The following is a 21,935-nucleotide window of genomic DNA, read 5'->3' as shown; positions in this document are numbered from 1 at the left end:
AGTCAAACTGTAGCTCGAATTTTGGTCTGCAATAGAGGAATCAAAAGGCCCTTTCACACGGTAAAAAAAAAATCGTAATTTGAATGATGATTCCAGTGAAGAAATAAGGTTAATGACGAATATTTAGCACGTGTGGAGCCAAACTAGAACATGATTAGAATCACGAACGCTGATCACAGTCACGATTACAATAGCAATCTTCATTACAATGATGATTCAAGATTCACGTGTGAAAAGGCCTTATGATTCCTCCATTGCAGGCCCAAATTCGAGCTTCAGTTTGACTTGATATGCAAATTAACCTCTATAGAAAATGTGTGTTGGCTCGAGCGATTATGAATGGAAGTGTGTGAGCTGATGTGTGGAGTAGGATATAGGGCCTTTTCACACGTGAAAACTTTTGAATAATCATTACTGTGGTATGAGAAGCAATCCCTGGAAGAAATATCCTGTTGTATTATTATGAATAATGAGACTTGTAAAAGGAATAGTTACTCTTACATGCAATCATTGTTTATGATTTACACGTAGTTCTTATTATTGGGGATTAGGGGCCTTTTCACACGTGAATCTTGAATCATCATTGTATTGATGGTTGCAATTCGTATTTAGAATCATCGGACACTCACTCGAATACTGTAATTTGAAATCGAATTCCCGAGCGAAGGCGGTATGGGTCCTTGGTGACTGCACTGCATCGATACGATGAGTGCATGACAGTTGTATTATACTCAAATGAGGGCAAAATCAGGGAAGTTTGATCGGTCCAAAGGTCAAAAGCACGATAGTCGGTCAGACTCTGTTATATTTTTTTGTATATTAAAACAGCATTCATTGAATGACATGTTATGGTGGGTTTTTTTTAAGTGTAGCCTCTACAGTCAAAGTACAAGTATAGGCCTACTAGTACATACAATCAAAAATAATAATATGCCTATATACATGTGTAAAAATAATAACAATAATCAATGTAATTCACTGCAACAACTTTATAGAAAAACACGAGAAACTGGGAATGGGTTAAAATAATTATCAGGGAATTTTTAAACTTCATTGGATTTTTGTTTTCTTGAAAAGCTTTGAACGCTGATTGGATAAAGCCAGCCGTTAACTATTGGTTTGCCGAGCAAACCTTTTTCTTTAGATTTTTCCTTTTAGATTTGGCTTTTTAAATCGACCGCATGAGGTCAGGGCACTTGCCGAAAGCTAGAAAACGTGAAGGTTTCTCTTCGACGATATGTCAGAATAACCATGAATTACCCCAAACTGAAGCAGTTAGAATGCCGAACAAGAAATTGAATAAAATCTACCTATACAATTATCGGTACTACTAACTTCTGAGCTTAAAGTCCCCTTTCTCCGGTGATCCATCAAATTCAATTTCTTTTGGGGAGACGGATCAGAAGCTGTAACGTCTTTATCTGGGATCTGGAATGAAGGAGATATGGATGAATCTACTGCGAAAGAGGCTCCTGTGTCCAAGACTGATATTCTTAAGAGTCAACGCCACCAACGCCGAGGTGCGAAGGGCAAGCTTACAAGAATAGGACATGCCTTGAAGAGCTTGATAGAAGAAAGACGGCCTATTTCAGAGGTGCAGGAGATCTATGAAAGGTATCTTCTTGCTTATGAAGAATTGCAGAATAGGCATGAATCATTTTCAGAGCTTATTGAAGATGACGATGAATACGACATGGAAGAAAGATGGATGGATGAATGTCAGCAGTCTTTCCTTAGCCATCAAATTTCTTTCAGAGATTACTGTAAGGGAGAGACAGAGAAAAATGTTTCAAGGCAGAAACTACGAAAACAGATGACGAATGAACAGCCAAGTGATGATAATTCAGAAGCTAGTTCTGATGAAACAGCATCAAACGCACAGCAAGATGGAAGTCATACCCAGAGTCTGCAGATAAGAAATGTGCAGAAGAGAGTGGGATCCATGTTCAAAATGGAAAATCCAAAGATGCCCACATTTAACGGAAATGTGCGAGATTATTGCATATTCAAGGCTGACTTTCAACATGCTCTGGGAGAAGTTTTTGATGAAAGAGATGCTCTAATGATATTGCGATCATGTCTGCAAGGTAAACCCCTACAGATGATTCAAGGAATCGGACGAGACTTCAAAGCAGCTTGGGAGCAGTTAGATATGGTATATGGAGACCCAAGGTTAGTTGCAGACGCAATTATTCATGACATCACCAAATTTCGCTCCTTGAAACCAGGTGAAGATGATCGCTTCTGTGAATTTGTGAACATAGTACGCAGAAGTTACAATGTGCTCAAAGAAATTGGGAAGGAGAACGACATGAATAATAGTCACATGCTGGCTATCATGGAGAAGAAACTCACCCCTAAAGATAGAAAGATCTGGTTTAGGAATCAAGAATTGGGTGAAGCTTCTGCAACATTTGATAAATTTCTTCAATTCCTCACCCTAGAATTGAAGGCAAGGATGAGATCAGCAGCTCCGGTAAGAGGTGAAGTAAAAACAAGCATCAACTTTGTGACCAAGAAGTCCAGCCCAAGTACCAATAACCAGGAAAGGAAGTTCGAAAGATGCTGGCTCTGTAGAGATGATTCCCACTGGACTGACCAATGCAAGTCATTTCTGTCCAAGTCGTTCAAGGAGAGAATGCAGCTTGTCAAGGAAAATAAGGCATGCTTTGCTTGTCTGAAGAAGGCTACCAATGGTCACAGAATGTCTACTTGCAAAAGACGACGGCGCTGTACCGAGAGCGTGAATGGAGAACAGTGCAAGTACTACCATGATCCTCTTCTACACAATTCATCAGATGTTAGAGAAGTTGGTGTAGCCTGTGTTGGTGCAAAGGAAGCTCTCCTACCAGTGGTGACAGTGGAAGTGGCTGAAAAGAAAACCTGGAAAAAGTGCAATATGTTACTAGACTGTGGAGCCCAATTGTCAATAATAAAACAGTCACTTGCAGACAAGTTAAAGTTAAAAGGCAAAGAAGTCACGGTTGTAATATCAAAGTTGGGAGGAGTAGAAGAGGAGGTGATCACGAATGAATATAAGGTCAGCGTAAAGGAGTTAGGAGGACGAAATTCCTTGCCAGTTACGGTGATTAGCCTGCCTCATATCAGTACCACAGACAGTGTACCAGAAGAATATCTACAGTCAGCAGCCAAACAACTTAAGATTGATCGAAAGATGTTCAACAGGCATGGTGGAGAGATTGACTTACTAGTTGGCAGTGATCATCCCAAGTTCCATGGAGGTGAGTCAAAGGAGACCCACAACTTTACTGCTCGTCATTCACCTGTTGGATGGGTGATACTAGGAACATTGCCGCATAGAAGGATGGAATCAAGTAAAGTTTTGCATGTGCAGTTAGCCAAGCCAGTGGATCTGACTGAGTTCTGGACGACGGAGTCGATGGGAGTCAAGGACATCGACTGCCAATGCCAACCTACAGGGATGACCAAGGCAGACAAAGAGGAGTATGATATGATTGAACGGTCTTGTGTCAAAGAAGGTAATCAGTGGCAAGTTTCGTATCCATGGAAACGAGACCCAAACAAACTTCCTGATAACAGATGGTTAGCTGAGAAGATGTTGGAAGCTACGGAAAGGAGGCTTCTAAAGAATCCTGATCATGCAAAAGCTTACCAAGAACAGATGACCCAGCTGGTAGAGATGGGATTCGCACGGAAGTTGTCTGATAATGAAGTCAGTGGATATTCAGGACCGGTACACTATATTGGTCACCATGCAGTAGTTAGACCTGAAAAGAAAAGTACCCCAGTGCGTATTGTATTCAACTCGTCAGCAAGCTATCAAGGACATTCTCTCAATGAATACTGGCACAAGGGTCCTGACATGTTAAATTCACTTTTTGGAGTTCTGATGAAGTTCCGCGATCACTCTGTTGCGGTCAGTGGTGACATATCCAAGATGTATCACCGTGTCAAGGTACCAGTAATTGATCAACATGTACACAGGTATCTCTGGCGTGATCTTGAAGTTGAGAGGAAGCCTGATGTCTACATAAAGTTGGTTGTCACCTTTGGCGACAAGCCCTCCCCGGCAATGGCCCAAATTGCCTTGAGAAAAACAGCTGAAGTAGCAGAGAAAGAAAGTCCTAAAGCAGCACAGATCCTGAAGAAAAGTACATACATGGATGACATTTGTTTCTCGACACCAACTGAGGAAGAAGCCATTCAGCTTACTGATGACATCGACAAAGCTTTGGCTGATGGAGGCTTCCACGTCAAGGGATGGGTGACTAATAAGAATGTAAGACCCAGTAACCAGAACGAGATGGAATTGCTGAATAAGTTGTCCAATGAGAAGGTCTTAGGAGTTGTTTGGAACCAAAATAACGATTCATTCTCGTACAAATTAACCTCGGACAGGTCCAGTAGAGAAGAGAAATCATCCAACAACGAAGGAAAATGGACAAAACGAAAAATCCTGAGCCAAATAGCAAGAGTCTTCGACCCACTTGGATTTGTATCACCCTTCATTGTTCGAGCCAAGATGGGAATGCAAAGGCTTTGGGAGAAGGGATACAAATGGGATGAAAGACTGCCAGAGGAACAACAGAAATGGTGGATAAATTTCTTCAACGAAATGAAAGAGCTGAGCGAGGCTAAACTTGACCGAAGCCTCACACCACCAAGAGCTATTGACAATCCAATATTATGTGTGTTTTCAGATGCATCAGAAGCTGCCTTCGGGTGCTGCGCTTACCTTAGGTGGCAGATAGCAGACGGCAGTTTTACTACAAGATTTGTAGCTGCAAGGTCAAGAGTGGCCCCTTTAAAGAGGCTGACCATTCCCCGATTAGAGCTACAAGCTGCTCTGATGGCGGCAAGGCTGTTTACGGCAATAAAGGAAGAGACAACTTTGAAGTTGCTAGAGACAATCTTCATGACAGACAGTCTCATTACTCTAGCATGGATCCACAGTCAGTCCAGAATGTACAAGTCATTCGTCTCATCCAGAGTGGGAGAGATCCAGAGTGCCTCCAATCCAGAGAACTGGATATATGTTCCCGGAAATATGAACCCTGCTGATAAAATCTCCAGAGGCTTAGCAGTCAGAGATCTGAGTAAAGAATGGGAACATGGTCCTGAATTCCTATTCAAGCCTATAGATGACTGGCCAGAGGACAAATCGCTCCCTGTACAACAAGGTGATGATGACAAGGAGAGGAGAAAGGTAAAGCAAGTTCTACATACAACCTGTTCTGGTGTCATTGGCTGTGAGAAGTATTCGTCTTGGAGAAGACTCCTCAGAGTCACAGCTTATGTGCATCGATTTGTCAAGAATATGAAGGCCAGATGCAAGACGAAAGTTGACGAAGGACTGACAAGAGAAGATGGTCCACTCACTGCATCCGAGTTAAGTGTTGCTGAACTGTACTGGATCAAGGAGGTACAGAAACCACTTCATGAACGCTTGAGGTCTGGTGAATTCAAGGTTCTAAGTCCATTTCTCAGTGAAGGTATCATCAGAGTTGGAGGAAGGGTAGATAAGATCAAACGATCGTATGAAGCAAGACATCCAACTCTTATCCCTAATGGCCATCATGTAGCTAAGCTTATCACTCGCTACTATCATCAGCAAGGTCATGCGGGAGTAGCTACAACATCAGCTAAAGTCCGGACGAGATACTGGATTCCAGGAGTTCAACGTCTAGCCAAATCTGAGAAGTACAGATGTGTAACATGTCGAGAGATGGAGAAAAGAGCGGAAACTCAGTTTATGTCTGAGCTACCTGCTGAAAGGATGATGCCTTTTACGCCACCATTCTACGCTACATCTTGTGATTACTTCGGACCGATACCAGTGAGAATAGGGCGTAACAAGACTGCGAAGTACTATGGCATCATCTTCACATGTCTGAACACCAGATCAGTCCACTTAGAGGTTGCACCTGATTGCTCGACTATGGAGTTCCTGCAGGCTTTACGACGTTTTTTCGCAATCCGTGGCCAACCTTCTTGCTTAATCAGTGACAATGGGAAGCAGTTTGTTGGAGCCGAGAGAGAGCTGCGAGAAATGTTAGAGGGCTGGAATGCAGATGAGCTAAAGGAGTTCTGTGCTGAGAGGGGCACCGACTGGAGGTTTGTGACGCCATTAGCACCTCATCATAACGGGTGCGCAGAAGCCCTGGTCAAAAGCTGTAAATTAGCATTGAAGAAGGCTATCAAGGATCATTGCCTTTTTCCTTTCGAGTTGTACACATACCTTCAAGAAGTGGCCAATCTAGTTAATCAACGCCCCATCGGGAGGATTCCCACAGACCCAGATGATGATTCTTACCTATGCCCTAATGATATCTTGTTGGGTAGGGCATCTAGCCACGTTCCTCAAGGACCTTTCCGTGATACCAAAAATCCCCGTCACCGAGTCGAATTCGTCCAGAAGATCGTCGATTCATTCTGGAAATCTTGGATTCGTGATGTCTTCCCTTTGCTTGTACCAAGAAAGAAGTGGAACGTTGACAGACGCAATCTCAGGGTCGACGATGTTGTGATAGTAGCGGATCCAAATACCATCCGGGGTAAATGGACTTTAGGTCGTATAACTCAAGTGTACCCTGGAGATGACGGGAAGGTCAGATCAGTCAAAGTCAAAACTAAAGACTCTGAATATAAGAGACCCATCACGAAGATAGTAGTTATATACCCTTCGGAAGGTTACGTAGAGGAATAAGATGTTCATGACATATGTATACTTACTTCTTTTCTGGCGGGGGAGGATGGTTTGCCGAGCAAACCTTTTTCTTTAGATTTTTCCTTTTAGATTTGGCTTTTTAAATCGACCGCATGAGGTCAGCGCACTTGCCGAAAGCTAGAAAACGTGAAGGTTTCTCTTCGACGATATGTCAGAATAACCATGAATTACCCCAAACTGAAGCAGTTAGAATGCCGAACAAGAAGTAAGTTTGCATAATTAATACTCATTGTATCTGTATATGTCTTAGAAAGAATGATATTTTGTTTAGTTAATGTAAAAAAAGGGGAATTATTTTTGGTTCATTTCATAGAAAGTCAAGGTCAATTTAGCGTAAGAGTGCTTACGTGTCAATGAAAGTAAATCAGGCAAATTATGCTAATGAGTATAGCAGCGTAAAGACGTAGAGGGCGTAAGTGATGTAAACAAACCGTATTTGGTGAATGGATGTTAGTTTATTACAGATTCTGATATTGAAGGTTTAGATAAAGAACATTTTGCATTAATTCATAAACCATGATAGTGATGTAGCTGGCAGTTTATGTGCAAAGCATGAGGGTGATTTTAGTTGTAGCTTATCAGCTCTCATAGGATTTTATAAAGACAAAACCATTTATGACTATTGAGAATGGATTAGATAAGACTTTGAGAGCAAATGATATAAGGCGATACTTTACATAAAATAAGCCCTATTTTACTGCTTATCAGACTCATGAATAATTATACGAGTCATCAGAGGTACTGAATTCTTTTGAAGAATGTTTACATTTAATATTTAGACGAAAGGTACTATTTCTTTTAAGAGAGTTTCGGTACACAAATAATTAGTCAATGAAGACTTGATTTTAGTTTGAACAAATTTATTTCTAAATGACATTATAGCAAGGAGTTATGATAATGTGTTACTTATAAACATAATCCAGTTTAAATACATGAAATAGCTGTCATAAAGATCAAGGCATGGCTTTTGAACGATAATTAGATTCAGTTAATCGAACCGTATGACAAGAGTCAAATTATGGTTTTTGACAAAATAAGTGTATTTTGCACTTGCAGCATACTTATGATGTTTTTTCATTTCTTTTTCTGATTATGCAGATTGAATAAAATCTACCTATACAATTATCGGTACTTCTAACTTCTGAGCTTAAAAGTCCCCTTTCTCCGGTGATCCATCTCGTTCTGGTTACTGGGTCTTACATTCTTATTAGTCACCCATCCCTTGACGTGGAAGCCTCCATCAGCCAAAGCTTTGTCGATGTCATCAGTAAGCTGAATGGCTTCTTCCTCAGTTTATGTCTGAGCTACCTGCTGAAAGGATGATGCCTTTTACGCCACCATTCTACGCTACATCTTGTGATTACTTCGGACCGATACCAGTGAGAATAGGGCGTAACAAGACTGCGAAGTACTATGGCATCATCTTCACATGTCTGAACACCAGATCAGTCCACTTAGAGGTTGCACCTGATTGCTCGACTATGGAGTTCCTGCAGGCTTTACGACGTTTTTTCGCAATCCGTGGCCAACCTTCTTGCTTAATCAGTGACAATGGGAAGCAGTTTGTTGGAGCCGAGAGAGGGCTGCGAGAAATGTTAGAGGGCTGGAATGCAGATGAGCTAAAGGAGTTCTGTGCTGAGAGGGGCACCGACTGGAGGTTTGTGACGCCATTAGCACCTCATCATAACGGGTGCGCAGAAGCCCTGGTCAAAAGCTGTAAATTAGCATTGAAGAAGGCTATCAAGGATCATTGCCTTTTTCCTTTCGAGTTGTACACATACCTTCAAGAAGTGGCCAATCTAGTTAATCAACGCCCCATCGGGAGGATTCCCACAGACCCAGATGATGATTCTTACCTATGCCCTAATGATATCTTGTTGGGTAGGGCATCTAGCCACGTTCCTCAAGGACCTTTCCGTGATACCAAGAATCCCCGTCACCGAGTCGAATTCGTCCAGAAGATCGTCGATTCATTCTGGAAATCTTGGATTCGTGATGTCTTCCCTTTGCTTGTACCAAGAAAGAAGTGGAACGTTGACAGACGCAATCTCAGGGTCGACGATGTTGTGATAGTAGCGGATCCAAATGCCATCCGGGGTAAATGGACTTTAGGTCGTATAACTCAAGTGTACCCTGGAGATGACGGGAAGGTCAGATCAGTCAAAGTCAAAACTAAAGACTCTGAATATAAGAGACCCATCACGAAGATAGTAATTATATACCCTTCGGAAGGTTACGTAGAGGAATAAGATGTTCATGACATATGTATACTTACTTCTTTTCTGGCGGGGGAGGATGGTTTGCCGAGCAAACCTTTTTCTTTAGATTTTTCCTTTTAGATTTGGCTTTTTAAATCGACCGCATGAGGTCAGGGCACTTGCCGAAAGCTAGAAAACGTGAAGGTTTCTCTTCGACGATATGTCAGAATAACCATGAATTACCCCAAACTGAAGCAGTTAGAATGCCGAACAAGAAATTGAATAAAATCTACCTATACAATTATCGGTACTACTAACTTCTGAGCTTAAAGTCCCCTTTCTCCGGTGATCCAACTATCTACAGTAGACTGTATACACAGAGGTGGATAAATAAAATTCATATTTTTCCACCTCTATGATCGTATAGCGTTATTTTACAGAAAATAGCAAATTTTATTTGTTTTTTCACCAAAACCTTCAAATATCCTCTGAAACAGACAAAAATTCCCAAAGTTTGTTTATTCCCCAATTTTTTTTTTCATCCCCACAGGCTTTTGAAAATATCCATTTTATCAAAATTTGGCGATGGAAATATACGTCACTCTAACTGCACTCAAATATCGAGGGGCGCGCATGTGAAGATTCGAAGCCGGCGCGGAAAGTAACTTTAAAAATTTCCCGCGAAAATATAAAACAAGTCACCATGATGCAAACTTACAAAATAGACCAAATGGCATGTAGACGAAATGAATGTTAGACTATCTGGAAATTACACCAAGTGGAAATTAGCCGAAATGGAAACTAGACCAAATGAATAATGGACCAAGTGAGGATTAGACCAACTAGTATTAGACCAACCGACTATTAGACGAACTGGTATTAGACCAAATGCAATTAGACCAAGTGACAATAAAATACATTACACGAAATGGCTATTCGACCAAATGAAAATTAGACAAACTGGGCATTGGACCAAGTGGCTATTAGACCAAGTGGTCATTAGACTAATTGGCTATTAGACCAAGTGGTCATTAGACCAAAAGAAAATTGGACTAAGTGGGTTTAGCCCAAATTTTGTTAGCACATCTGAGGATTATACCAAGTGATATTAGACCAACCGTCAGTAAACCACATAAATGTGTGTGAGTTCATTCAGTTGAGTTAAGGTAAAATTTGCACAAGTAGTGAATCAATTGTTTTTAGGGGAATATGTGAGTTTGTTCTATGAATCAGCGACTGCATGAGCAACTGAACGTTCACCATATGTTTTTGTTGATATTGGAGGAACGATTAATACATTCTTTGTGAACGTAGATGACGTGTTAGCTTATAGACAGTAACTATATCATTTAGGTATAAAGGAGCATGTCCATAGAGACATTGACATACTATAATAACAAAATTTTAAATTGGATTCTTAACTGGACTGGTAACCAATTTTAATGCAGTAAAAACAGGGGATATTTTGTTATGTTTCTTTGTATGAGTAACAATTTGGCAATGAGGTAAGTTAATGAGTAAAGTATAGCCAAAATCAAAGTGACACATTTATCAAATGAATGGACTAGACGTTCCGTTGTTTTTTGGTCATAAAGTCACGAATTTATGCAGAGCAAATTGAGTAGCGCGACAGTTTTGTGTAACGATCTGTATTCCTCTTCCACCTCCTCCCCCTTAAAAGGTGGACAAATATACTTACAACATATGCGAAATCTTACTTCATAGGAATGAAATTGTTTCACTCTGTTAGGAGTGTCACTAGGAACTAGATTGAGCATTTTTGGTATTTAGAAAGTTTGCACACGTGATTGAGTGGGTCATTGGAAACTGGTACTGTATTCTTGAGAACTCACCCAAGCATTAAGAAGATACAGACCATGAGATATGTAAGCGCCCCTGGAACAAAAACGGTTACTGTCATGACTTCTTCCCCGCAGGATGGGCAGATTGTGTAGATTGGTGTGGTTCCGAAATTACGACTGATTAACTGAGCTGCTGAAAAAAATAAAAAATAAAACATGTACAGTTCAGCTTAACCAAAGTACTCGTCTCTATCAAACTTTGTTAAAACAGACACTGTGGTTTAGCGCAGGTATGTTTTTTTTATTTTGTCTCGCCTGCATAGCAGACACTATAGGCGCAGTTTTCCGCCATGGTGGTGTCGTCAACAATGAAATCTTAACCAAGGTTTAATGTCAATAATATTGTACCCCAGAAAATGCTGTTTTTAATCAATAGAGTAAAATCTAATAAACACAGCGCTGAAAATTTCGTCAAATCGGATCTAAAAAATTAAAATTAACGACATCTAAAATTATTGTTGACAAAACATATATGAACTCAGTGACATTCAAATGAGAGAGTTAATGATGTCACTCACTATTTCGTTCTTTTTTATTGTTTAAATTATACAATATTTGAAATTTTACAGATTTTACAACAAGGACCACCTTGACTGATCCATAAAACGTTATAACGGAGGAAATATCAAATGCTCAAAGGAGGAGACAAATCAATATCATACTTTTTTTGTGTGTTTTACGAAGTAAGAATGCTCGTCTTTAAAACTGTACTTGATTTGTATTACTTTCTATTACTTTGTATTTTGTTTTGAATGGAATGGAATAAAGAATTGAATTGAATAGATTCACATGACAATACAGAGAACATTCGAAAATTTCATATTTCATATAAAATACATATACGGGTTGACGTCATCAGTCCCCTCAATTGCATACTGACCAGTTCCGGCAGCACATAAACGTTCTTAGTGCTAACAGAGCCCAAACAGTACTGCCAGCGAGGTTTTGGCCGCACAGAAGCATTATGATAGCCGAATCACTAGCTGGCGCTGTTTATAGACTAACATTACTTAGCCGCACAGAAGGTAACATTAGCGCTAATGTTTTGAACTCCTCACTAACAGTGCCAAGGGTAGGAATAGTGACGCTGATAGTGAATATTTCTTGCCTGCACTACGTCAAACTTGTCTCCTTTTTATATTCTTTAAATTAGACCTAAAAAGTCCCTAAAATATGGCAATGAGAGTAAAAAGACTGAACTTAGATGGTAATGTTAGTTCTCTGTTAGCGCTAAAAACGTTTCTGTGCGGCCGGTACCGAGCTTTCTGTGCCGTCATTCTGCTCATGGTGTTAGTGGCTGATTTGTTAGTGACTTTTGAGCGCCAACAACATTGCCACTACCCGCATTTCTGTGCGGCCGCTACAAGATGTGCATTAAACTGTTTTGTGAAATGAAGCGAAACTTTGAAATGCCGCACTTTTCCCATTTTTCACCAGCTTTTTGTGAAATTTCCAGTGGTATGCTTGCTGGATTTTTCTTTTATTCAAATTATCCTTTTGTAAAGGTGGACTTGTCCTTTCGGTTTTCGAAATAGCATATCTTAGAAAATATTCGGACCTACACTGTTAGAAAATTTATCCTTAAAATAAAAGAAGTTCCTGCAGCAGAGTCTCGAGAACACCTGTAATCTTACGTAATCTTGCGTAATCTTACCTTATATCATGTAAAATTGCAGGAAATCGGTATTTGGTGTATGTAACCTTACAAGTTTCCTTAAATAAAATATCCTTTTCCCCTTTTTAAACGGACATGTTCTGTTAACTTGCAAAAAAATCCTGTTTTATGAATTTACAGAATGATTCTGTTATTGCTTTCTGCAAAATCTTCTTTTTTCTGTAAAATCAGGGTCTTTTTAATAACAGTGTAGTACATGACATTTGGAATTAAGGGTATTCCAACAAAACTGATCATCTTGCATGAGTTTCATGATATCACATGATTTGTGACAAATGCCATTTAGGGTCAATGAACTTTGACCATGATTGGGGCTATCAAGAGCGTAACCAAGGTTAAGATTTTGAATTTTCAAGATAATTTTGCTAGACAGTCTGAGTTTCTTTTGTAGCATATGTATGTGATATGTTGTAAAAATGAAACATGTATGCTTTCATGTTTGTACTTTCTATTCATCCCATGCTGCAAATGACACAAGTATATTGTTATGGGGCATGGACCTGGGTTGAATGTGAAACTTAGTTTGACTAATAAAGATCAAACAATATTACTTGTATCAGATTGCTTTCAATAGTATTGATTAAACTAAGGTTCTTTGAGTGTCTTGAGTCATAATATTAAGTTACACGTGGGTTTATTTGTTATTTGTGTGAAAAATAAAAGTGGGGTAAATTTGGGTATTAATATTGACAGGCCAATAGCCTCTGTTAATTCCCACGTCCTACACACCCTATCTTTTACAATGTTATCTTTTTTTTCTTTATGTGATTTTACATTGGTTTGTCAAATTTCATCGGGGAAATCTTCTTAAAAGATGTTCTTAACTTAAACCGGAGGGCATTGAAATACATGGGTAGAAATTGTATGGTCGATTGTATCACTGTTCTGTTTCAAAGTGGAATAAGAAGTGACCACTGTCTTTGACTTACTTGGTGGCGTAAATGTTGATGCTGACGGTTCCCTTGGGTTCATAGTTTGAGGTACTGGAATCGGGTTGCTATCTTCATACGATGGGGGAGGTTCGGCTGGATACTCTCCCCCTCCTGCGTACGATGGTAACTTCAAGAGTCTATGATTGATTACCTGACCGTCTGCATGAGTTACGCTTGCACCTCCAATAACAGAAGTTTCATTGACGGTAGCCGATTCACCCACAAGACCATTATCCAATGGCACTTCTGCTTGAGACACGGGTCGAGGAAACTCTTCTGGAAACAGCTGTGAGGTTTCAGTCGTACCTAATGGTGGATAGGGCATGGTTGTGGCATGATTCGGATTGATCTCTTGCTCAGACTCGGGTGAGTATCGAATTGGCTCATTTTGTTCCTTTGTCAACTGAATTGAAGTTGAATGTCCATTTGCTAACGTTCCTTCTTCTTGGCTCGCAACGTCATTCAGCCCAACATTTTCATTGCCATCATCAGAGATAGTATATTCATCTGGTTGGGTTATATCTACTGGTTGCCTGATAGGTGCACTTACTAATGGAGTAGATTCGTAATAGGACGGGAGGTTAGAAACAAATGAATTATTTCCATGTTCACCCAAATTGTCATTAGCCGTGAGCGAGAGATCTGACGAGTTAATCTGACTGTATGATTTGCTTTGCTGTTCTTCTGTAGTTGAGAAATTTGAGGTTGAAGTATCCATACTGTTTTCGGTATTTTTGTTTCCCAAAATCCGTGTGGCCTAGAGGATTATAATGATAAAGAAGGTTCGTTCGTTTACATCTATACTTAGTGCATACTAAGTACATGTAACATCTGCTTAGTGCTTACTTGATATATGGAGCCGATTTGTCTTGACACACACACACACAGATATATGTATATATATATATATATATATATATACAATATTTAAATAAAAGAGTTGCCAAAGCTGTAGTACATGTATAACTTCACACATTTGTATACTTTCTCCCATACGTGTACTGTATCAAAGCAATAGCTTTGATCCAGCTGAGGCATGGCGGCTTGTCATTGTTCAAAACCCACCTTCACCCGACAAAGGAAATTATAATTGGTATGGTGTCGAAAATCTGTCTATCTGACGGTCAATCGGATCGGGGTCGCCCTAGCCACTAACCCGTCTCTGTGGTCTAGTGGTTAAGGCACCGGCGTTCAAAGCTGGGGGCCCGGGTTCGATTCCCGGCAGAGACATTTTTTCGGCATCACCAATTTTTCCAAAAAGGGTAGATAGCTCTGGGGAACCTTGATTTAAGCTACGCCTACCATTGTTCTCTTCATCCATTTCTTTCACACAATATTTAAATAAAAGAGTTGCCAAAGCTGTAGTACATGTATAACTTCACACATTTGTATACTTTCTCCCATACGTGTACTGTATCAAAGCAATAGCTTTGATCCAGCTGAGGCATGGCGGCTTGTCATTGTTCAAAACCCACCTTCACCCGACAAAGGAAATTATAATTGGTATGGTGTCGAAAATCTGTCTATCTGACGGTCAATCGGATCGGGGTCGCCCTAGCCACTAACCCGTCTCTGTGGTCTAGTGGTTAAGGCACCGGCGTTCAAAGCTGGGGGCCCGGGTTCGATTCCCGGCAGAGACATTTTTTCGGCATCACCAATTTTTCCAAAAAGGGTAGATAGCTCTGGGGAACCTTGATTTAAGCTACGCCTACCATTGTTCTCTTCATCCATTTCTTTCACACAATATTTAAATAAAAGAGTTGCCAAAGCTGTAGTACATGTATAACTTCACACATTTATATATATATGTATATATATTTATATATATATATATATATATATATATATATATATATATATATATATAAATGTATATATATATATTTATATATATATAAATGTATATATATATATATATATATATATAAGTAAAATAGAAATAGTCTGCTTCGGCATAAGGAATAAAATAATCACAAAAGGTTTAGTAAATGCCGTAGAAATAAAATGAAAGATAAAGTCACACTCTTCGTCAGTGCCCATATACAGTGCGTCCCACAAAAAAACGAAACCGAGATTTAGCGACGGTTTATCATAACTTAATCATAAATAAAATAGGCAAATGACCTACCAATGCAAAGCTTAGGATCTCCCCTTTCATCTGAAATTACTTAGATTATTCCTCATTCACGCGTATGTGAGCACAAACAATTTGAAGAAAGGATACCAAAAACTCATTATGCTTAAAAGGTTCAATATCTGTTCTTTTGTTTGATACCTTAATCACAGAAAATGGTCAAGAAGTAAAAAAGTTCTGTTCCCTCAAAACAATGCTTGTATTTCCATAATTTCATGAAATGTTTTCACCGGTTTCCCACATACACTATCGCATGGTTAACAAAATACTTAATGCATGGCTGATCGTCAACAAAACGGAGTGTCGAGTGAGTTTGAACGCTAGCCTGTAAAACCTCTTCATTTTATTAAATTATTGAAATTCAAGCCTTATTTCAAATAACCAGAACTACTGTATTTCTTGACTCTTGACCGCCAAGTGACATTTTGGTATCCCCTCTTCAAATTGCTTTTGCTCACTCATGCGTGAATGAAAAATAATCTGAGTAATTTTAGATAAAAGAAAAGATTCCAAGCTTTACAATGATAGGTCCTTTGTTTATTGTATTTGTGATTAAGTTATGATAGATCATCGATAGATCTCGGTTTCGTTTTTTGTGGGACGCACTGTATAACGATATCATATTCCCCTTGTTGGATACAGATGAGACGAAGATGTAATGCAGTCAATACCAACAAAAAAGATTATTCCCAAGCATTATCAATATTTTCGACGCAAACCTCGCGTCTTCGTCAGGGATACGAAGACGGGAGGTTCGCTTCTAAAAAAAATTGATAATACTTGGAAAATAAACTTTTTGTTGGAACTGAATGCATTACCTTTTTGTGTCTTCTATTGTATACGTATATATATATATATATATATATATATATATATATATATATATATATATATATATATATATATATATATAAACCCCTCAAAAAAAGTTTGGAAATCCGTGTCTGGACATTAATTTCTCCCAATTCCCAATTTTATACAATGCATATTTGATATCATTCAAAAGATCATTTAATTTTCTTTAAAATTATACCATGCTTGTTATGATCATGCCATCAGGAAAAGAGCAGGATTCAAAAGTGTTGGATGGTGTCTGAATTGAAAAGCTGCAAAACGAGCAGAAATAGTCATGATGGGTCAACTCAGAACATTGATTCTTTTGTCTGTGTCAATAGAGATGAAAATCCATTCAAATCAAGCCCCTGCTTCTGTAGTGATGATACTGTGAGATAACATGGTTTGAGTCGTGGTTTGAAATACCCATGCATGTTTGTTTGTTTGTTTGTTACGTTTTTGCTTGTGCAGACTTGTATTTGATTCCATGTTAATGGTGATGTTAAGGTGCATGAAAACATTTAAAAGAAACCGCTGAGAAACTCACTCATCACCAGTGAAAAAAGAACAGTGACGTTCAATATTGAGTCCTTTTGCAACTTTTGAATTTTGACCTTGCCCGACATTTCAAAGCACTGCACCTCCATGTGAACCATAATCATATCATGTTGGGTATCATATTATATAAATGGGTATCATTTTAAAGAAAATTGAATGCTCTATTTATTGCTATTAATTACACATTTATATTCACGAAAACCAAATCAGATCAAAGTCAGATTTCCAAACTTTTTTGAGGAGTTTATATATATATATATATATATATGCATAGTGGGCGAAAATTTGATCAATTTTTCTATCTACGGTTGTTACATTCACATTGTATTTTGCTTTTTGTTAATATATATATATATATATATATAAACTCCTCAAGAAAGTTTGGACATCTGACTTTGATCTGACTTGGATTTCGTATACTTTTGTATACATTTGTATACTTTCTCCCATACGTGTACTGTATCAAAGCAATAGCTTTGATCCAGCTGAGGCATGGCGACTTGTCATTGTTCATAACCCACCTACACCCGACAAAGGAAATTATAATTGGTATAGTGTCGAGAATCTGTCTATCTGACGGTCAATCGGATCGGGGTCGCCCTAGCCACTAACCCGTCTCTGTGGTCTAGTGGTTAAGGCACCGGCGTTCAAAGCTGGTGGCCCGGGTTCGAGTCCCGGCAGAGAAATTTTTTCGGCATCACCAATTTTTCCAAAGGTAGATAGCTCTGGGGAACCTTGAGTTAAGCTACGCCTACCATTGTTCTCTTCATCCATTTCTTTCACAATATTTATATATATATATATATATATATATACACATCTTGGTTTTCCACGTATAACATAAACATTATCATCCGATTTATACATGTATATGTATATACAGTAAATAAAAATAAAAATAACAATGGTGGAGTAATTCTTTCAAAGCGCGCACATCCGTCAGGCATGGCGCTCACGGCGCTATTTACAATATAAATAGCATACATACAAATTGTCTTACACCTTACAATTACGTACAAACTTTCGAATTTAATGATAGAGAGTTAAAACTTTAGGAAATTTAACACAGATATACGTTAGTCTGATTAACAGAAACATTTCTTTATTTTTAATCAAATGATAAAAATAAGAATGATTAATTAATATAACATCAACATCTATATGATCTAGGCCAATTCAATGTTATTAATTAAGACTGACTAAGAGGAATAGAATACAACATATTCATGTATTAAAGATAATAAAGTTAATACAAGTGAAGAATAAAATTAAAAGGTGAAAAGTGGGCGCGTCGTGGTCTAGTGGTTCTGACTCTTGCCTTTCAAACAGAGGGTCGTGGGTTCGAATCCTAGCCATTGCGTGTTTACCTTCAGCAAGAAATTTATCCACACTGTGCTGCACTCGACCCAGGTGAGGTAAATGGGTACCGGCAGGAAGTAATTCCTCAAAAAGCTGTGCGCACCAGAATCGGTAGTCTAGCTTAGCCGGGATAATATAGGAGCGCCTTGAGCATCTAGCGAGGTGTATGCGTGCGCTATACAAATCCTTATAATATTTATTTATTTATTTATTTAAAAGATGTGTTTTGATTAATTGTTTAAAAGAAAAGACGGAGGAAGCCTGGCGGAGAGGAAGATAAAGACTGTTTCACAGAGAAGGGGCTGCATGGGGAAAATGTCGTAGCGATGCCCGGGCCTATACTAGTGGTGCTCTGTTAGAGCTAACAAAGTTTCCGTGTTACTGGTACAGGTGTTATCAAATTAAGGGAAAATGAGATAATACAAGATGCGTAGCTTCACTCAAGGTCCCTCAGAGCTGTCATCCATTCTGAATCAAAGGTTGAAAAAATGCCTCCGCCGAGAATCGAACCCGGTTCCCTAGTTCTGAACGCCAATGCCCTAACCACTAAACCACGGAGGCGGGACACCAATTAGGCGAGACCGAGTTCAATTAGCTAGCAAGCAAATGTCCAACCTTTTCATTGATTCTTTGTATTTTTGGTGCAGATAAGTTAATGAACAATGAGGAGCCTCGTGCCGAAGTTGAATCCCAGCTAATACATGCTATCATCTTGAAATTAATAATTACAGAGTTACCACAAGTTATTTGTATTTATCTTATTTCTCTCAATATACATTATATACATTTTACTTTCAAATAAAGCCATTTTTAGATTTTAGTAATTGCGATTGTGAAACTTATCGGAGCTTGCTAAAAACAAAAGTTTCAGCATAGCAATCGATGGTAAATATGTATTGCAAATTTACAGGATATGTCACTGTGAAAATGAAATACCACTAAAAAATTGGATTATGCCAGTAAATTAATCTTAAGATTTATCTTTGACGTTGATACTTGAATAAATTTGCATGCGCTTACAGATTTTTTGCATTACCTACTTAGACATTACATGTATGAATACCATTTAATAATAGCAGGGCCAGCTTGGAGAACAGTTTTCGGAACTGAAGTGGCTACCCTGGGTAAATTTACATTATTATTATTATTACTTCCTGACACAGTTACATGTATGTATGTATGTGTGTACATTAAGTAGTCAAACCATCGAAAATAACTCTAAACTGACCGATAGTATGCCAAAGAGTGTTGATCGGTCTGGAGTCAGTCTGGTGTGACTGGAGCGTAAGAACATGATAGCTTCTGATAATAATAACGGTATATTTACCCAGGGTAGCCACTTCAGTTCCGAAAACTCCAGCGGGCCCTGCTATTATTATTACCCGGCTAAGCTAGGCTACCGATACAGGTGCACACAGCTTTTTTGAGGAATTATTTCCTGCCGGTACCCATTTACTTCACCTGGGTTGAGTGCAGCACAGTGTGGATAAATTTCCTGCTGAAGGAAGACACGCCATGCCTAGGATTCGAACCCAAGACGCTCTGTTTGAAAGGCCAGAGTCAGAACCACTAGACCACGACGCGCCCACACGTCAATACCTGTAACACCTGTAACAGCAACACGGAAACTTTGTTAGCTCTAACAAAGCACCACTAGTATTGGCCCTGGACATCGCTACGACATTATCGGTTGTAGCACAGGCTTCTGTTAGCCGGCCTATACTAATTACTATCATCGCATTAAAATGAATGTTCATCGGTTTATTGTAAACCTTAATTAATCAAGATTCATCACACTTACCAGTTAGCGTCTTCCAATGTGCATTAAGAAAAGACTGCAGAGACAACCTAGATGAGTTGAGTAGATGAGAAAAATGAAGTCCAATTAATCTGTCAATAATGTGTCACTTGTCTGAACTCCATCGTAGTAGTCTGGCAATTAATAGACAGAGATTATTGAATTCAGTAATCGATAAGAACCAGGGAACGTAACGTTTCTCAGTTATCTTTAAGGAAAGCGGTCCCTTCTTTAGAATAGAGGAGCAGTGTTGCGTGATTCACACATACTTTTATAATAGACTAGCGAATACTTGATTAGCTATTCAATTTGTTATTTCATCTTGGGCTGTGACATTATCAGACGAAGGCAGTCCGTATGTAGTTACAGTATGATATGGGAGTTTGGTTTGATCAAAGGTCCATTTTAATCTTAATGATCGGTTTAATAATCAACCAGGTTGTTAAAGTTTCTGTGATGTCATCGTTTGTGCCCCTTTTTCAAACAAGCAAAGTTAAGCAAATCACTAAATAATTCTTATTTATATATATATATATATATATATATATATATATATATATATATATATATATATATATATATATATATATATATATATATTTATGCAGCAATGGAAGTGTACACCTGAGAGTTGACCTCCAGTCAGGACACTTCAAGTCACGTGACCTAAAGTCATGTTCGTGAAATTTGTTTTTTGTTTTTTACCTCGGAGTGTGTACTATACCTTATCATCCAAAGCGATTACTGTAGGAAAGGGTAGTCGCGTATTAGAACAACCACTATACGAGTTGTGTTTGCAGGCTGTCGCAGAGCTGTTGATAGTGTAGTCTTACGCAAGGACCAAATAAATAATTTAAAATAACATGAATAATGACATTAAAATTGTTAGATAACAGATTGCCTTATCTCATTTGTGTTATACTTTTCTTTTGTTATGCTTTTAGGCGAGGGTAGTCAGTCATATAATCGACTGAAAATAATGACATGGTTTCGAAAGATCACTTTAATTCATTGTTGCTATTATTAAGTTTACTTAAAGTTGTTATGGACATGGATATCATGGCTAATGTTTGGGGTTCCATGAGGCATGTAATTGTATTCCTTCATAAAATCCACTGCAAGTCAATACATGTTCTCGTACAATGACTTGATATCACTGTTGTTATTTTCTTTACTCTTAGTTGACATGGCTCACTTATTGATTTCCGTAATTAGTACGCTATTTTATTCATGAGTCCACTGTTTTGAATAATTTTTAATGAGTCCACTCTTTAAACAGTGAATTAATTAATAAAATAGCGTATTTAACCATGACAACAGGCTCAATTTGGCGCACTGTGACAAAAGCGCGCATGATTAAGAACTCAACAAAAAGTTTTGGCCGCAAAGTTATATCATACTTTTTCCAGAACGCTTTTCCAGCACGATTTTCCAGCACATGTACTCGTCTAAGGAATAGAATTTCGAGATTACGATACCGGCAAAACCCTTGACCTACTTATCGTCAATATAGTTTTAGTTTACGATCTTCCGTCAATCTGGTAGCCATTATTTTCATTTGTTTTGTACAGAATGAGAATGATTGATTGATTGATTGAATGATTGATTGATTGATTGATTGATTGATTTTATTCGTCAAGAATATCACAGGAGATTACAAAGAAATTGAGGAAATACCTTGACAGGATAGCCCATGAAAGCCGAAAGGCTTATTTCCAATGGGGTCCTATAGTTAGTATAAAACATTAACATATTGTAACAAAAAAATATAAACTACGACAAGTACTGGAATATTGGGGGAAAAAAATACATACAAACATATCCATCAGTCATATAATTTGCAAACATCTGAAGCAAACAATAATCTTCCTAATAT

At 38.5% G+C, this 21,935-nt stretch overlaps 2 protein-coding genes across 3 annotated transcripts; one reads left to right on the top strand and one right to left on the bottom strand.

Moving 5' to 3' along the window:
• Positions 1 to 819: 819 nt before the first annotated feature.
• Positions 820 to 7,883, top strand: LOC129280088 (uncharacterized). Its single transcript, XM_064112676.1, has 2 exons — positions 820 to 6,914; positions 7,808 to 7,883. Exon 1 carries the CDS (start codon positions 1,445 to 1,447, stop codon positions 6,686 to 6,688), a length of 5,244 nt encoding a protein of 1,747 aa, XP_063968746.1. The 5' UTR covers positions 820 to 1,444; the 3' UTR covers positions 6,689 to 6,914; positions 7,808 to 7,883.
• Positions 7,884 to 10,753: 2,870 nt separating this feature from the next.
• On the bottom strand, positions 10,754 to 20,390 carry LOC129280595 (uncharacterized). Of its 2 annotated transcripts, none has more exons than XM_054916596.2 (3): positions 20,063 to 20,390; positions 13,374 to 14,133; positions 10,754 to 10,902 (listed from the first exon to the last, which is right to left on the bottom strand). In XM_054916596.2, exons 2-3 carry the CDS (start codon positions 14,092 to 14,094, stop codon positions 10,757 to 10,759), a joined length of 867 nt encoding a protein of 288 aa, XP_054772571.2. In that variant the 5' UTR covers positions 14,095 to 14,133; positions 20,063 to 20,390; the 3' UTR covers positions 10,754 to 10,756. The 2 variants fall into 2 exon arrangements, with proteins under 2 accessions (XP_054772571.2, XP_054772573.2); XM_054916598.2 differs by having other exon boundaries at positions 10,754 to 10,899.
• Positions 20,391 to 21,935: the final 1,545 nt, after the last annotated feature.

The sequence above is a fragment of the Lytechinus pictus genome, chromosome 17, assembly GCF_037042905.1.
Source record: "Lytechinus pictus isolate F3 Inbred chromosome 17, Lp3.0, whole genome shotgun sequence".
Lineage (NCBI taxonomy): Eukaryota > Metazoa > Echinodermata > Echinoidea > Temnopleuroida > Toxopneustidae > Lytechinus > Lytechinus pictus.
Note: the sequence above shows the minus strand (reverse complement) of the source record. Positions and strands in the feature narration are given on the sequence as shown.

What these genes read in the sequence shown, in the direction of transcription:
- LOC129280088 (XM_064112676.1), top strand. Translation starts at nt 1,445, where the DNA reads ATGGATGAATCTACTGCGAAAGAGGCTCCTGTGTCCAAGACTGATATT.
- LOC129280595 (XM_054916596.2), bottom strand. Translation starts at nt 14,094, where the DNA reads ATGGATACTTCAACCTCAAATTTCTCAACTACAGAAGAACAGCAAAGC. An exon ending in ATCAACATTTACGCCACCAA is followed by an intron (nt 10,903 to 13,373) that starts GTAAGTCAAAGA and finishes TATTTTTTTCAG; the next exon opens with CAGCTCAGTTAATCAGTCGT.